This window comes from Sapajus apella, unplaced genomic scaffold (genome assembly GCF_009761245.1).
Source record: "Sapajus apella isolate SASKATOON/1434 unplaced genomic scaffold, GSC_monkey_1.0 scaffold10, whole genome shotgun sequence".
Taxonomy (NCBI): Eukaryota; Metazoa; Chordata; class Mammalia; order Primates; family Cebidae; genus Sapajus; species Sapajus apella.
The window spans coordinates 33,986,165-34,004,271 of record NW_022436950.1 but is presented as its reverse complement, the minus strand read 5'-3'; the positions used below and the strand labels follow the sequence as shown (position 1 = coordinate 34,004,271).

The 18,107-nt window shown below is 37.5% G+C and overlaps 1 protein-coding gene and 1 long non-coding RNA gene across 3 annotated transcripts in view; both read left to right on the top strand.

Moving 5' to 3' along the window:
- Positions 1–18,107, top strand: part of PARD3B (par-3 family cell polarity regulator beta) — a 1,108,767-nt gene that overhangs the window by 700,526 nt on the left and 390,134 nt on the right. Inside the window, exon 16 of one of the 2 annotated variants that reach the window (XM_032277670.1) lies at positions 1,428–1,472. The exons of the other annotated variant lie outside the window; for it this stretch is intronic. Within the exon in view, the coding sequence (XP_032133561.1) occupies positions 1,428–1,472 (45 nt within the window). The remainder of the gene's footprint in view (positions 1–1,427; positions 1,473–18,107) is intronic. 2 annotated transcript variants of the gene reach the window in all.
- On the top strand, positions 1,479–17,271 carry LOC116551484. Its single transcript, XR_004268963.1, has 3 exons — positions 1,479–2,348; positions 6,546–6,550; positions 17,261–17,271. It is a non-coding gene; the product is annotated as an uncharacterized LOC116551484 (long non-coding RNA).

Sequence of the window (18,107 nt, the reverse complement as noted above, 5' to 3'; positions counted from 1 at the left end):
TAGTAACTGGGTCAATCAAGATTGAATGTTGTGGGCAGAGAAAAGAAGGGACATGTTACTCTGAGATCAATCTAGTTTTAGGCAAAACGGAAGAGAACCTCCTTGTTAGCAAATTTCCCCTCACCCTGCTTCAACCCTTGAGAACCGAGTTTTATGTACTAACAGTTTTATGTACTAACACAGCTGGTCTCAAATGCATGGCGTCGCTTCCTCAAGCGCCAGGACAACTGACCTGAGCCACCACGGCTCCCCTTTTTTTGGGGGGGGCGGTCTTGTTTGTTTCTTAAATGTTTGGTAGAATTCACCAGTGCAGCCATCTGGGCCTAGAGTTTTGTTTGTGGGAAAGTTTTACTTATAAACACATTTTTTTCAAAAAGCTACTATGGGGCTACTCATATTATCTAATTCTTCCTGTATAGGCTTCAGTAATTTGTGTCTTTTAAAAATGAATCCATTTCACCAGAGCTCTGTTAATCTAGAGGTAGTTTTTCTCCACTGCTGAGGCAAGATCCGTCTTCGTATTCTGACAGATGCCCCTCAGTTATGAAATTTTCCACTCTGGTTCTTGGAAATAGGCACTATTCCCAGCCTGATGTGAACTTTGGATGCTGTTCTCTTTCCAGTTTGGGGTGAACTCTTGGGGCAATTTTCTTAACACACATGAGATTGTCAGTATTCAACTAAATATATGAGATTTTCTGAAGATAGAATTGCTCTTTCCTCTCTGGTTCTCCACTCTGCATCTCTCTCTGCCTTGGTTCCCAGGGATGCCCAGCACCGTGTCCTTGAGCTGGGGACATCACTGGGTTCTGTATGGGTGTTGTCTTTCCTGCACAGCTGCCTGGAGGCTTTCTTCAGAGAATATGCTGGGGCGGTTGTAGAGTTCACATCATTTGTCTTCCATCTCTTGGGGTCACTGCCTTTTGTTGCCTAATGTCGAATCTCTTGACTGCCATTGTTTCTTGTTTTGTCTAGTTTGTAAAATTGTTTCAGGGAGATTACAAATCTGCTCCCTTTTACTCCATCCTGACTAGATACAGAAGCCTAATTCTTAAGTATTTAATATACACACAGACACACATATGTATTACTGTTATGCTGAAAGAATTTCAATATATTATACATCTATATATACACATCCACATGGAAGCAACAACCCAGTTAAAATAACTGAAAGTACTGAAAATTAAAAGAAAATGAAGTTATATTCATAAAAGATCATATAAACATGTATTTATTCATAGCTGTCTTCAAGATATCTACCAATAAAAGTGAGGTACCCCAGGGTAGGCTGGGAGAAGCAGTATTTCTCAAATCTCTGCCAGTAAAAGATTTAACTGATTATGAATCTGTATTAATTTATTGTTTAAAAATTGTCTGATTTACAAGCAGGTCTGATCTTTGTCTGTTTTATTTCTTTTCTTCAGTGCCAGATGAAAGTAAGATTCACTCACTGGCTGGACACAAATCGGGTAAGAAATTCCTTGTAACTGACTTTATATTTCCCTTCCTGGAAATCACTGGCTGTGTTTTAGTAGCAGTTGGAACCTGTTTCTATCCACTAGTCATTGAAAGGCTTTCTAATTAATACATGAGATGTCTCTGACTTCCACAAAGATGAATTACTGCTTGGCTGTGTGTATGGTGGCATAATGTATGCTGACTCAGTATGTTTTGGAGGAAAGAATAAAGATTTCCAAAAAAATAGATAAAACCAAAAACCTTAAACCTGTACTCCAGCTGAACACTTAAAAAAAATTTCAAGAAAACCCAAGAAAGCTCAAGATTCTTTCCTATGATGACTTTCACATTAAAGTGACAGGACAAAGAATTCCAGAATAAGAAAGATGTGGTCATTTTTTTCTCCTCAAAAAAGAATAGGATTTTTTCCTTTTTTTTTCTTCATGTCATCAAAATGGATCGTTCTAAGGATATATCCATTTTTTTTTAAGAGACATGAATTAGCTCCTTATATATTCTCTAGAAAGTCTACAAAAGTTTCTCAGGGTCTCTTAGGTCTTTATCATGTGTGAGTTACCTTCACTTCTAAAATCAAGCTATTTCTTCATTGGCAAGTAGACTGCCTTCTGTTCCTTTTTCCTTCCTCCATACCATTTATTCACATTAGTGGAAAACATTTAAAGCTATTAAGCTGCAAATAGTGGAGTAATCCCTTTCCTCTAGGGGCACATTATTTTGGAGGGGAAAACGTCCATTTTGCTCTTAGCATTGCCCCTCCAAACAACAGAAGGATTGTGATTTGCTGTCATCCCTCCATTGGCAAAACAAAGAAGTCTTTCCTATCACCAAGTGTCTCCTGTGTTTATGTGCCAATTATGTTTTCACCAGTAAGTGGCCTTGATGCCTCATTACCTCCATCATGTTCCAGGGTAAGATTATTATTATTTTTTCTTCTTTCTTCAGATTCTCTTGTGATAACAACAGGGAAGGTATGGTTCACAACTCTTAGATTTCTTTTTCTTGTGTCTCCTAATAAAGACCCTAAGAGGTTAGATCACTGTGAGGAAGAGATTTCTGTGGGAGTGGTAAATTGCCACATGTTGCTTGTTTCCAACATCCTCTTCCACTAAATTCTCTATTACTGAACATATTCTAGAAGCCTCAGAAGGAAGTTCTTATGACCAGGGAACCCCAAGGATAGTCTATAATATCTTCATCTTAAATGCATGTTAATGCTTGAACTTCTCTTACACATATTAATATAATATCTGAAGATGAAAAGCCTTTCACCTATGTACTGGGATAGGATTCAAGGCAAAAAGTTGAAGCCCTTTTTCAGAATGTTTATCAATTTGGTTTTTGAAAATGAGCAAACAACAAACTTTCTGGCTTTTTCCAGGAAATCAAATCTTATTCTAATCTTAATTTCCAAGCCCACTGCTATTAGCTGGCAATTAAAAGTTTGTCACTCTTTGAGAACTTTGTCATCTTTGTATATTGCCATAATATTTTATGTAACTTTGAATGATCTGTCTTTGCATAGTGTGATATAAAAACATTAATAAAGAACTATGCTAAGTGAAAAGCTTGAAATAATAACTTTCCAAAAAAGTTTTAGTCAAAAATGGCAGAATTTTAAAGCCTGTCATGCAGGTTCATTGTAAATTCCATATAGCAACTTTACTTTAGCTGATAGAAATGGTTCCAGCAGTCTTTAAGTCACATGAACCACACTGTTTAAATATATCTGATATTTTAAAGAATATTTCTGTTACTAATGTACGGTTATTCCAACATGCAATATTCTTACATTTTTAAATACTATTATAACATATCACTACACCAGGTTTTTCACTAGGCATCTGTTGAAATGCTGAAAAATAACCAGACACTTGATAACTTTGGAGCAAAAGTGGTCTGCAATGAAGAGCGCTAAACAATCACCGAAAATCACATACTTTAGAGTCGCGTTAAATGAGAGCATCCTGTAAAACATTAGAAACAGTTCTGAAAAAGCACAGAGCAGCGTTAGAGGAAAATATTCAACTAAGGTTCAGTATATACACTCTAAGAATATACCCTTCCCCATTCTGTTTTGTTTTGTTTGTTTGTGTGTTTGTTTTTGAGACAGAATCTCCATCTGTCACCCACCCAGGCTGGAGTGTAGTGGCATGATTCACAGCTCACCACAGCCTGGACTTCCCTGACTCAGGTGATCCTTCCATCTCAGCTTCCCGGATAGCTGGGACTATAGGCGTGTGCCACCATGCCCAGCTAATATTTATTTATTTAGAAATAGGATTTCACCACGTTGCCCAGGCTAGCCTCAAACTCCTAGGCTCAAGCAATCCTCCCGCCTTAGCTTCCTAAAGTGCTCGAATTATAGATATGAGCCACAGAGCCTGGCTGCTCCCCTAGTTTTTTACATTTCTTTCTTTTGGAAAATTAGTCTTGAATTATAATGATTCTCAGGAACTCATCCCTCACATAAAACATAGCTCCCCTCTGTGTATTGCTTTTAGGTGAAGGGATGTCTCATTGGGATTTGTTGGTGGTGGTAGTGGTGGTAGGGGTAGCAGCAGCAGAGGTTTAAGGGTTCTCTTGATAGTAACAACTCTTTCAGTTACAAAATCATTTTTTAAATTATCTAATATATAACTACAATCTCAGTTGGCTACAGGTCATCTATGACCACTAAGGTTGTATTTTTACTTGTAAATCTCTACTTGCCTCACCATTGTTGAAAGGAATCATTTAACTTCTTTTTGTTACAATATTGTCTCCTTTCCCAAATTCTTTCTTCAGAATATTTAGGTTAAAAATATGATTTTTTTTTTTTTGCTAAGAAGAGTCTCTTGCTCTTTCTCTTTAACTATAGAAATGTGAGCAGATTTTATGCTATCCTAGACCAACAGGAAGTTAAACAAATTAAATTGTATATACTGACCTAAATCTATCATGTATCCTCTTATTCGAGATGACATTCAACATTTTAATAACTTCATCTGAATTAAAATTTCTCGAGTCAGCTACTTAGTTTGTAAAGAGCCATTTCATGCCAATTTCCATCTGTTGGTCCAGCTTGGGTACCTCCCACATTTGTGACAATATTTTTGGCACCCCTTTCCTTGGCTTAATTTTTAAATGGTTGATACTTCAGAGCTCAGATCCAATCAAAGGCCTGGGTAAAATATATCTTTCTAACATTTTTGGCCCAAAATGTAGTGTTCCCCTTACCCCTTCTAGAATTAATCCAGTATTCTGGAGACTTCTCCGATGACCTATTTCAGGAGCTTCCCCGAAAGGGCATTGCATCTCATTACCTTGGCAAGGAAGATAGCGGGATGATTCCCCTGTTTCTGAGTTGGTAAATCCTCCTCCACTTATGAGAGGTATTTAAGTCTATGGTATGGTAAGACCTTCCCAGAGAAGTTAAAAATAAAACGTCCTTTGTTTGGTTCCTTGAAGAAAAATCAAAAATTTCATATAGCCTTGAAAAACCAAAAATGTCTTTAACCTCTTTCCTTGTTTCACTAATTGAACTCTGACAAAATTCAAATTCTAGCAATGCCTGGAGCAAAAAACAAAAAACAAACAAAAAACCTGGAAAAATATGTGTTTTAAAAGCAACAACAACAACAACAACATTTTTAAATGATTTAAATATTCTGAGGGAACATTAGAATCCAGAGAAAATGACATCAAATTTATCACAGCTTTTTTTTATTATTATGCTTTAATTTTGGTTATACTCAGGGTCGTAAAGTATGTTTGAGAAGGAATTCTTTCTTATTTTCTTTCTGTCTACTAAACTGACACCTCAACCAATAGTTTAATGTTCTTTTACGTTCAGACAGAAAGGGCTTATAAATTTTACCTTTTTTAGTGTCTTTTTATTTTTATTTTTTTTGTTTTGATTTACTGCTTGGAACTGTTTTAATATGTATTGACTGCCTGCAGAGATCTTTGCTGACCCAGCTCTTTAAGATGATGCAGTACTGAAGAAAACCGATGAGTTCTTCTTTATGAGCTCTGACATATTAATTAGCAAAATGGACTAAAAAGCTTGGCTATTTCTGTTTTAATTTCTTATATTCTCAAACACCTGTCCATGTAGCTGTAAAACAGGCAAGTCTGTGAAAGTAATGGTTGGCAGCAAGTCCAGACCTTATCTGAGACAAGTTTATCAATTAATGAGCAAGTATTCATTAACAATCTAGGGGGCTTTTTCTATGTGAGGCCACTAAGTATGTTTGGTATCCTAACACAGTTTGATGAAGAAACGGGAGCTCGGGGAATTTAAATACTTGATCTCATCTGGGCATGTTGGCTTATGCCTGTAATCCCAGCACTTTGGGAGGCCAAGGTAGGCAGATCATTTAAGGATCACGAGGTCAAGATATTGAGACCATCTTGGCCAACATGGAGAAATTCCATCTCTACTAAAAATACAAAAATTTGCTGGACATGGTAGCCCATGCCTGTAATCCCAGCTACCCCGAAGGCAGAGGCAAGAGAATCACTTGAATGCGAGAGGTGGAGGTTGCAGTGAGCCAAGATCACACCACTGCAATCCAGCCTGGGTAACAGAGCATGACTCCATCTCAAAACAGCAACAACAACAGCAAAAATACTTGATCTCTCGGCTGGTAACTATTGGGGTTAGGATATGAACCCTAGTATTGTATAACACAGCTTATGTTTTGGGGCAATTTATATTCCACTAGCATGTGCCTTTCGCCCACATTCTGTAGACAGAGATTACAGGAGTAAGACACAGATCTTACATGGCATGTATGTATATATATATATATATATATATCGAGATATATGATACATCTTTACTTGGATTTTGTAACCTCAGCCAGCTGACCTAGGAACACAATAGCTATAATTTCTCTACCAAACTACTGTAGTTCCCTGAGTATGAGAGGGACATCTAATCTGATCATTCTTGCCTTTGTTTCCTTGCACGTATGTGTGTATGTGTGCACATATAGGAATGTGTGGGCCAAGTTGAGAGCTGTATCAGAGAGAAGATGTGCATTTGATGTGTATAAATTAAAGCAAAGGCACATGTGCAGGTGATGTTTATCTTTATAATAAATGCCAAGAGTTTAGTATGCAAGTTACTACTTCGGCAGGCCTTCTGATTTTCTCTAAATGCAATGTGTATAAACCTCAAACCTAGAATGTTCAAATGTGGCCTAAGAAATTTCTAGATCCTTGCAAAAGAACAGAGCTTTTAAAACCATAGGGTGATTGGATAGTCACTTTTAATACAAGAGCAATGAGTTATTAAATGACATTTCATAAATTGTGTGGAGTCTTATTCCAGACATTTATAGAATATTAAAACTGAAATGTGCATTTACATTTTGGAACACCAATTATGGCCATTTTAAAAATATTTGCATCTTCTAATTGGATTGCAAATTTTTATGACTTTTTATGGTTATTATTGATGAGGAGCTAAAATTTTCTAGTTAGTTGTTAGTGTACTTGAACTCTGTTTCTTTCCTCATTGACTCATTAAGATATGACAGCATGGTTCTCTCTTTGGACAAACATCTTTATTGGATACTTCCTAAGCTTTTCTTATTTGTTATATTAGATAAATATGGCTTTAGACACAAGAAATATATACATTTCTCACATGATACAGCCTTGGTTTTTATATTTCCAAGGGATTTAGGAAGTTGTCATAAAGAATTTAGCAATATGTCTAGAATTCTTCCTATATAAGATTGATTGTGAAATAACCGTGATATTCCCACATTTGCAAAAAAATTACTGAATAATGTCTCTAAAATGAATCAAACTGAATTAGAAACGAATGTATCAGTCTTTTTAATAAAATTATTTCATCCTCAAAAGTACAGCAGGTTTATGCATCTGTGAAATTCATGAATAAATAGAGAGACAACATATGTTTCCAAATCAAATTTCAAAATAAATTGTTTTGGCTCCACTCATGTTTATTAAATGCCCACTCTGAAACAGATATTGTGTTAAGTGCTAGAGATACTAAGTAAAATAAGACATGTTTTCAGCCTTATAAAGTGTTTACGATATGGTAGGGGAGAAAGAATATAAATGCCTAATTCAATATTTGTTTGATATCTTTGTGCTAAAGAGTTCAATGCAAAAACCTTATGGGAGAAATATTGCTTAATTCCATGTGGTATTGGGGATGGGTGTCAGGTTTCAGAGAGGGTGTTCTCCCACAGCACAATTTGAAAGCAAAATAGAAATTGGAGATATAGAAAATGTCAATGAGCAAACACATTTCAGGCAGATGGAAACTTCTGAGAACATGAAACATCATGGTATATTTAAGAAACTTCAAGCAATTCAGTGTGGCAGCAGTACAAAGGGAAAGTGACAAGATACCAAGTTGAGCCAAGTAGGCAGAGATTAGACCACGTAGACTCCCACCAAATGAAAGAGTGTCATTTTATCCTACTGGCTCAGGTAATCTAAACAGATTAAAGAAAAGAGGTCACTTTTATATCCTAGTAATATCAATCTTTTGGTTGTAGGAAACGGAAGGGACCAAAAAACAAAAAAGAGAGAAGCTATTGTAAAAGTTCAGATAAGAGATGATGTTGGCATGTCAGTGACTAACAATGGGAGGGAAAAGGAAAGTATGAACTATTTAGGCAATAAAGCCTTGAGTATTTTTTTTAAGTTAAACTTAGTAGGTGAGTAAAAAAGAGTATCTGACTTGATTGTCATTATACTTGTCAGCTATCACTACAACTATGCTGTATAATAAAACCAATAGGAAACATTTTTTTTTTATTGATCACATATCTCCAGATGTAATGGAATTTGCTGATAGTTTCAGTGTTTGGGTTTAGCTCCATCCTACAGGTTAGGACCAGCTTTTCTGCATGTGTCGACCAGCGATTTACTGAGGCATTTACTTTTTGGTAACAAGAGTGAGAAGATAGAGACAGGGTAGATAGACACTTAAGAGTGAAGAGTATTAACATGAAGGCTCTGGCTGCCCTCCATAAGGGAGGCCACAGAGCTGATGGAACTGATGGAGGAACTGCTGAGACTGTGGTTCAGTGCTGACACACCTATGGCCATACGCTTCATCTTGGCCTTGGCTGGGCTGGTAGGCGGGAAGCCAATATGAATCACTTTGTGGATGGCTGCGAAGAGACCAGACTTGGGTGGGCACTGGAAGTACCTGGGCAAGCAGTAGAGACTCATGCTGCTGTCATGGCCCCACAGCCTGGAGCCTCCCCTGCCTCCTCTACCTCTTCAGAGCCCAGCAGAAAGAGAGAGAGAAAGAGATGCCTCCTTGGGGTCCTATTACCCATATTCCAAGGTGGAAATCTCCCAGTTGGATAGATGATGAAGGTGGTAGAGGGCAAGAGTGAGTGGGATTAGACGGAAGAGTGACAGGCTAGCATGACTGTGCAGGAGCAGGATTCCATATGAGCAAAGTGCAGAAAGTGAAAATGAGAAATAAGGAGGAAGTGGGGTCTCCTCCTAACCCTGATCTTCATGATATGGATGTGAAAAGCTACAATTGAGAGAGCTGCTGAGAAAAAAGAATTTGTAGTGGAGAAAAACAATTCAGTTAAAGCAAAAAAAAAAAAAAAAAAAAAAAAAAAAAGGTGGTTTGAAAGAAAAGATCGAAAATGAACAGTATTGTCAACCGTGGAAAGATAGTTGGACTCAAGAAGGCAAGGGGGAAGGGTCTGGGATGGAGGGGAAAAGTAGGACAGCAAGTCACGTTAGAAGACACACAGAGTGGTATCATAAGGCCAGCAGCACAGGAAAGAGCAGGTGACTGGGTCTCATATCTTGGAAGTGACTGAGGTCAGCAGCAGTGATGAGGTTGCGTGAATGGCTTTGCAGTTGTCGAGAGACTTAGTCCTAACTTGGGTCGCTTTAGACTCAATGGTGGCCTGGATGAATTATTCCTTTTTTATTATTATACTTTAAGTTCTGGGCACCGTTTACAATAGAAAAGACTTGGAACCAACCTAAATGCCCATCAGTGATAGACTAGACAAAGGATTATTCCTTTTAAGGATTTCCAGTACCTGATGAATGAGGAGATCAAGAATTTGCAGGAGAAAATCATCCCAGGTTTATAGAAGATTGGAAAAGATGCCTAATTTTCAGTAGGAATGGGAGGTGAAACAAGCATAGATGATCTTTCTAGAAACTTAACATTAATAGAAAGGAGAGAGATATATCTAGAGGAAACAAGAAAAGTTGTTTTCATTGTTCTATTTTATGTTAATGAGAAACACTGAATCACGTTTATAGATTGAAAGAAAAGAGATATTTGTAAGAAGAAGAAGGATTAAGAAAGAAGAAATTGCTTAAGGAATTGGATTAAGAGTGTAGTTTTGTAGTAGTTAGCTTTGGTAAGGATGAGTGTTGGGTGTAGGGAAAGTGGTAGGGATGCCCATGTTATAGATAAATTTGTAGGTGGAAGGGAAATTAAAGATGTTAATGGTCTCAATTTTCTAGATGATGTCATATCTGCATATAATGACATTATAGGGTTGACAACAGTCTGCCAAAGAAAACAAGAAACGCAATAGATAATAAGTAACGCATACTGGAATATGTTCAAGTCACTGAATCAAAATTGGTTGGAAAATAATGAAAAAAAAATGTTTCACACACATACCCAGACACATCCATATACACTATAGTCAAGGGTCTGGTTGTGGATGAACTACAATTACTTTCAAAAGTAAGATGTATCTTACCTCTTAATTATATTTCCGGTTCTCTACTTACAGTGAAATTACAGAATATAAGGATTAAATGCAGTATTATGTATCTTTAGTACAACCAGACTACTTAAAAGAGTGGACTGAAGCCCAGAGAGAGGAAGTAACCCTCATCAAAGGCCGAGCTGCTGAGCAGCAGATCTGAGGCTCAGATCTATTGAATTCTGTTTTAAAAATCTCATACTTGTCTAATGACCAGTGATGATGACCATTTTTTCATATGTTTGTTGGCCTCATATATGTCATCTTTTGTAAAGTGTCTGTTCATATCCTTTGCCTACTTTTGAAAGGGCTTGTTTGATTTTTTCCTGTAAATCTGTTTTAGTTCTTTGCAGATTCTGGATACCAGACCTTTGTCAGTTGGGCAGATTGCAAAAATGTTTTCCCATTCTGTTGGTTGCCGGTTCACTCTAATGATTGTTTCTTTTGTGTGCAGAAGCTGTGGAGTTTGATTAGGTCCCATTTGTCTATTTTGGCTTTTGTTGCCAATGCTTTTGGTGCGTTTTTCATGAAGTCCTTGCCTCTGCCTATGTCCTGAAGGGTTTTGCCTATGTTTCCTTCTAGGGTTTTTATGGTCTTAGGTCTTATGTTTAAGTCTTTAATCCATCTGGAGTTAATTTTAGTGTAAGGTGTCAGGAAGGGGTCCAGTTTCTGCTCTCTGCACATGACTAGCCAGTTTTCCCAACACCATTTATTAAACAGGGACTCCTTTCCCTATTGCTTGTTTTTGTCAGGTTTGTCAAAGATCAGATGGTTGTAGATGTGTGGTATTGCCTCCAAGGCCTCTGTTCTGTTCCATTGGTCTATATCTCTGTTTTGGTACCAGTACCATGCTGTTTTGATTACTGTAGCCTTGTAGTATAATTTGAAGTTGGGTAGTTTGATGCCTCCTGCTTTGTTCTTTTTGCTTAGAACGGGCTCTCTTTTGGTTCCATATGAAGTTTAAGGTGTTTTTTTCCAGCTCTGTGAAGAAGGTCATTGATAGCTTGATGGGGATAGTGTTGAATCTGTAAATTACTTTGGACAGTATGGCCATTTTCACAATATTAATTCTTCCTAACCATGAACATGGAATGTTTCTCCCTCTGTTTGTACTCTCTCTTATTTTGTTGAGCAGTGGTTTGCAGTTCTCTTTGAAGAGGTCCTTTATGTTCCTTGTTAGTTGTATTCCTAGATATTTTATTCTCTTGGTAGTACTTGTGAATGGCACTTCATTCTTGATTTGCCTCTCTTTAAGTCTGTTATTGGTGTGTAGGAATGCTTGTGATTTTTGCACATTGATTTAGTATCCTGAGACTTTGCTGAAGTTGCTTATCAGTTTTAGGAGATTTTGGGCTGAGACAATGGGGTCTTCTAGATATACAATCATGTCGTCTGCAAATAGAGACAATTTGACTTACTCCTTTCCTGTTTGAATACACTTTATTTCTTTTTCTTGCCTGATTGCTCTGGCTAGAACTTCCAATACTATATTGAATAGGAGTGGTGATAGAGGGCATCCTTGTCTAGTACCAGATTTCAAAGGGAATGCTTCCAGTTTTTGCCCATTCAGTATGATATTGGCTGTGGGTTTGTCGTAAATAGCTTTTATTATTTTGAGATACATTCTATCAATACCTAGTTTATTGAGGGTTTTTAGCATAAGGGGCTGTTGAATTTTGTCAAAGGTCTTCTCTGCATCAATAAAGATAATCACGTGGTTTTTGTCTTTGGTTCTGTTTATGTGGTGAATTACATTTATAAACTTGTGTATGTTGAACTAGCCTTGTATCCCCAAGATGAAGCCTACTTGATCATGGTGGATAAGCTTTTTGATGTGCTGTTGCAATCTGTTTGCCAGTACTTTATTAAAGATTTTTGCATCTATGTTCATCATGGATATTGGCCTGAACTTTTCTTTTCTTGCTGAGTCTCTGCCAGGTTTTGGTATTGGGGTGATGTTGGTCTCATAAAATGATTTGGGAAGGATTCCCTCTTTTTGGATTATTTGGAATAGTTTCAGAAGGAATGGTACCAGCTCCTCTTTGTATGTCTGGTAGAATTCAGCTGTGAACCCATCTGGACCTGGGCCTTTTTTGGGTGGTAGGCTCTCAATTGCTGTCTCAACTTCAGACCTTGTTATTGGCGTATTGGTGATCATTAAAAAATCTGGAGACAACACATGCTGGATAGGATGTGGAAAAATAGGAACACTTTTACACGGTTGGTGGGAGTGTAAATTAGTTCAACCATTGTGGAAGACAGTGTGGCAATTCCTCAAGGACCTAGAAATAGAAATTCCATTTGACTCAGCAATCCCATTACTGGGTATATATCCAAAGGATTATAAATCGTTCTATTATAAGGACACAAGCACATGAATGTTCATTGCAGCACCATTTACAATAGCAAAGACCTGGAACCAACCCAAATGCCCATCGATGATAGACTGGACAGGGAAAATGTGGCACATATACACCGTGGGATATTATTCAGCCATCAAAAGCGATGAATTCGTGTCCTTTGTAGGGACATGGATGAACCTGGAAACCATTATTCTCAGCAAACTGACACAAGAACAGAAAATCAAACAGCGCATGTTCTCACTCATAGGGGGGTGCTGAACAATGAGAACAGATGGACACAGGGAGGTGAGCATCACACATTAGGGTCTGTCAGAGGGAAACAGGGGAGGGACAGTGGTGGGTGGAGAGTTGGGGAGAGATAGCATGGGGAGAAATGCCAGATGTAGGTGATGGGGAGGAAGGCCGCAAATCACACTGCCATGTGTGTGCCTGTGCAACAATCTTGCATATTCTTCACATGTACCCCAAAACCTAAAATGCAATTAAAAAAAAAAAAGAAATCTCATACTTGGCACTGTGAGCATTATTGCGACCAGTTTTGCCTGATTTAATAGTCTAAACCATCGTTAAAATCCCCCAAATTTCCCCACACTCAGCATGGATAATAGAAAGATTTGTTTGATTAGCACTGATAATTTTTCTTTTAAGCCTTTTCCATTAAAACTTACCAGAATTTAATAAACTTCTACATTTAAAAAAATCTTTATTTTGTTCAAAATTTATATAGTCTTTGTAACAGTCTATAGTTGCTACTCATTATACTTTTTAGCTTCATTATGGTGTTACCTTTCTTTTTATAGTATAAATACACAAAAGAGATTATTTCTGAACTCTGATAGAATGTGTTTACCTGACATATTTTGGTATGTATATGTCTACTTTGACCTCCTGTATTGATATTTACATTACAGAATTCTCAGTAGCAAAACTCTTTATTATCCTATCGGTCTCATTATTCATAATCTGACAGTTTATCTTTGGAGATAAAATTTACTCTGCTTCATTGTGCATTAATTTAGAAAATTTACAGTTCCCAAATTTTGTTGAATTGTTTGAATAAATGAAAAATAACTTTATAAAAAGAAGAGGGTATTTTTAAATATGTCACATCCTTCAAATGTGGCTGACCTCTCAAACTTCACTATCCATGGGGAATATATGTCTTATATGTTTACAAAACAGTAGTTTGGAATTTAGAATTCTGATAGTGCATCTAAATGCCAATGAGCATCTGAGTTAAAAATGTTATTAAGCAATTACATAATGATTGATAAATCCAGAGTGAATGTTTGACATCAAAACTTTACTATAGGCTGACCTATCTACACCCAACTTAGGATCAGATCTGCAGCTGGAGGGGAACAAGACTAGGAGCCACACAAAGCAGTGATGAACTTAAAAATTACACTAAAATGCCATAATCAGTCAGAATTTCATCATATGAATTTGGATGTACCATGGGTAGAAATAAATCACATTCTTGAAAATAACTGAATTTTAACGTACAATTTGAACATTAATTGTATCTTTTTTTCTTTATATATGGCTATAGGCTGCCATCAGCAAACTTTTTGCAATGAGAATATTCTAATAAAATCATCAGAGTCTATACCGAGTAGCTTTAAATAATAGCAGCCTCTTATGAAGAATAGATTTGGAAAGAGCTAGAAAGATTTTTAGTCCCCTCCTAATTATTTTGAAAGATTTACATTGAGACTTGGAATTTAAAATTACTCTTCTAAAAAAAGCTATTTTATGTGTAAAATAACTGTAGAGAAATTAAAAAAAAAAAAAAAACTGAGATGATCTGATTCCAATGACCAAGGGAGATTACAAGCTACCTACCTGCAAGACCTTTCATTTTAAACACTGTGGAAAAATCTAGTCTGCCAGTGTTCACTGAATGGCTATGTGGCCATTCTAGCAATGGTTTAAATCTTAAGTTTTTCAACTGAATATTAGCCGACACATAATATCAGAAGTACAAATTGAAAACTCAACCTGGAAAATCTGAAGGTGAGCTCTTACATAATCCACCTCCCAATCTATATTGAATATTGTATGCCAAGTTGAAATTTTATTTTTAACATCTGATAGTTATAATATTGCCAACTAATGTTGAGAAATATTTTAGCATGTATTCATTTTCATAATATTGGTATTACTTTATATAAGATGAAGGGTATGTAAGTGTGTGTATACACATGAGTTTCATACAGAAATTGAATACTGTTTATTGGAGGCAAGAGGAAGGGAAGCTTTAAAAGACATGTATTTCAAGAAGAGTATCGCTTTTTTACAAAGCACTCTGTTTTTTTTTTTTTTTTTTTTTTTTTCTTTTTCTTTGAGATTGAGTCTCGCTCTGTCACCAGGCTGGAGTACAGTGACATGATCTTGACTCACTACAACCTCTGCCTCCCAGTTCAAGCTATTCTCCTGCCTCAGCCTCCTGAGCAGCTGGGACTATAGGTGCACACCACCACGCCCAACTAATATTTTGTGTTTTTAGTAGAGACAGGGTTTTACAATGTTGGCCAGGATGGTCTCAACCTTTTTACCTTGTGATCCACTTGCCTTGTCCTCCCGAAGTGCTGAGATTATAGGCGTGAGCCACTGCACCTGGCCTGCAAGGCACTCTTTTGTTCCTACACTGAGGCTCCAGTAATGTGATAAATTTTGGTATTATTAACCAGATATACCAATGCCTCCATCACCTAGTCATTACCTGCCCTTCCTACCTTGTCTTTGCTACCTTCACCCTCTGTCTACAGGTTCCCAACTCTCAGCTACTCACAGTTACTATCTGACCATATTTTGCTCCTTCATGCCTCAGAGCCCCAGTTGAGATCTTGAAGACCTACCTCCCAGAGAAACCTTCCCCAGCTTTCTCAGGCAGGCCGCTCTTCTGGTGCCTAGTATTGTTTAACTTCAAGTGTCACTAGGCTCTGTTCTTTCACGCTTTCTTGCCTAAACTCACACTTCTGCTCTAGAGCCAATCTGTTCCTATAAGAGATAGGGAGAAAAAGATTTGTTGTTTTTTGTTTTGTTTTGTTTTGTTTTGCTTTTCTATTCTCACACATGCGACACAGAATATTAAGCACAGCACAGAATGCTTCAATTCTGGTCACCAAAATGTGTGTCGTTTTCCCACACACACTGACCTGTTCTCCTGTGGACAGCAACTCGGTGTGCTATAATGTAATTCAATTCTTTTTTTTTTTTTTTTAATCCCTCTCCACCTTTCCCATCCCCCGCTGCTCCTCTCCTGCCCCGCCCCCCGCAACAGACTGCAGTGTGTGGTACTTCCCTCCCTGTGTCCACATGTTCTAATTGTTCAACACCCACCTATGAGTGATAACATGCGGTGTTTGGTTTTCTGTTCTTGTGTCAGTTTGCTGAGTATAGTGGTTTCCAGATTCATCCATGTCCCTGTGAAGGACTTGAAGTCATCGTTTTTTATGGCTGCATAGTATTCCGTGGTGTATATGTGCTACATTTTCTTTATCCAGTCTATCGTTGATGGACATTTGGGTTGGTTCCAGGTCTTTGGTAATGTAAACAGCACCACAATGAACATATGTATGCACGTGTCTTTATAATACAACAATTTCTAATTCTTTGGGTATATACCTAGTAATGGGATTGCTGGGTCAAATGGTATTTCCATTTCTAGGTCCTTGAGGAATCGCCACACTGTCTTCCACAATGTTTGCACTAATTTGCACTCCCACCAACAGTGTAAGAGTGTTCCTATTTTTCCACATCCTATCCAGCATCTGTTGTGTCCATATTTTTTAATGATTGCCATTGTAACTGGCGTGAGATGGTATCTCAGTGTGGTTTTGATTTGCATTTCTCTAATGACCAGTGATGATGAGAATTTTTTCATATGTTTGTTGGCCTCACAGATGTCTTCTTTTGTAAAGTGTCTGCTCATATCCTTCACCCACTTTGGAATGGGTTTCTTTGTTTTTTTTTTGTTTGTTTTTTTGTTTTTTTCTTGTAAACCTGTATTAGCTCTTTGTAGATTCTGGATATTAGCCCTTTGTCATATGGGTAGATTGCAGAAATTTTTTCCCTTTCTGTTGGTTGCCACTTCGCTCTAATGATGGTTTCCTTTGCTGTACAGAAGCTCTGGAGTTTAATGTGATCCCATTTGTCTATTTTGGCTTTTGTTGCCAAAAACAAGTAATGGGAAAAGGATTCCCTGTTTAATAAATGGTGTTGGGAGGACTGGCTAGCAATGTGCAGAAAGCAGAAACTGGACCCCTTCCTGACACTTTACACTAAAATTAACTCCAGATGGATTAAAGATCTAAACATAAGACCTAACACCATAAAAGCCTTAGAAGAAAACCTAGGCAAAACCATTCAGGACATAGGAATAGGCAAGGACTTCATGGCTAAAATACCAATTTAATTCAATTCTGACACTGTCTAATTGGAGATAGAGTAAGATCCCACAGTTTAAGATCTTAGTTCCACAAGCTTGTCCAATTCAGAAGCCAGTCCCAAGTCCTAAGTTGTAACTTGGGCCTCTGATCAACCGGCTATAATTCCCAGTTTCCATGACTCTCTCCTTGGGTTCAATTAATTTTCTAGGTGGCTCACAGAACTCAGGTAAACAATTTACTTAGGCTTACTCATTTATTGTAAAGAACATTGCAAAGGATACAAATGAAGGGCTCAATGGAAGAGATGCATAGAGAGAGCAAGGTTGTGGAAAGGTTCTAGGAGCTTCTGTGCGCTCTCTGGGTGCACCACCTTCCAGGCATCTCTGTGTGTTCAGCGATCTAGAAGCTTTCCAAACCCTGTCCTCTGGGGCTAATATGAAGGCTTCCTTAAGTAGGTAGGATTGATTACATTATTGGCCATTCGTTAGCAACTCAATTTTCAGCCCTTTTTCTCTCTCTGGGGCTTAGTGGGTAGGAATGAAAGTTCTAACCCTCTAGCTACTTGTTTGAGTCCCTTGGCGGCCAGCCCCAAATCCTGAGGCTATTCAAGAGCCCTTGTTCATCAGTCATCTTACTAACATTCAAAGATATATCACTTTGGAGATTCTAAGCGTTTTAGGAACTCAGTATCAGGAAATGAGAGGAAAACCAAATGTATATTTTATATTACATATCACAGCCTCAAAGATCCCTCTCAGACTGTTTTTTTAAATCTCCTTTGATTAATAGTCATGGCTCGCTTATTAATATTCCCCAAATCCACTTTTTTTTCATATAGGAAGGAAAACTCGGTTATCTATTGCATAAAGGAGGGCAACCAACGATGAATTCATTTAGTAAGCTAATATTTATTTAACATATATGGTATACCAGGCTCTGTGCCAGCTTCTACAAATATAAAGTAGTTAGAATATAGATTCTCCCCCTAAGGTTCTCACAGTTTAGTAGCAACAGTAGGAATGCAGACAATGGCAATGCCATGTGCTTATGTATAAATGCAAATGCATAGAAAAAGTAACAATGCTTCTCTTTACTGAGGAGGAAGTTTAGGATTGGGGGTCAAAGGGACTTTCTGC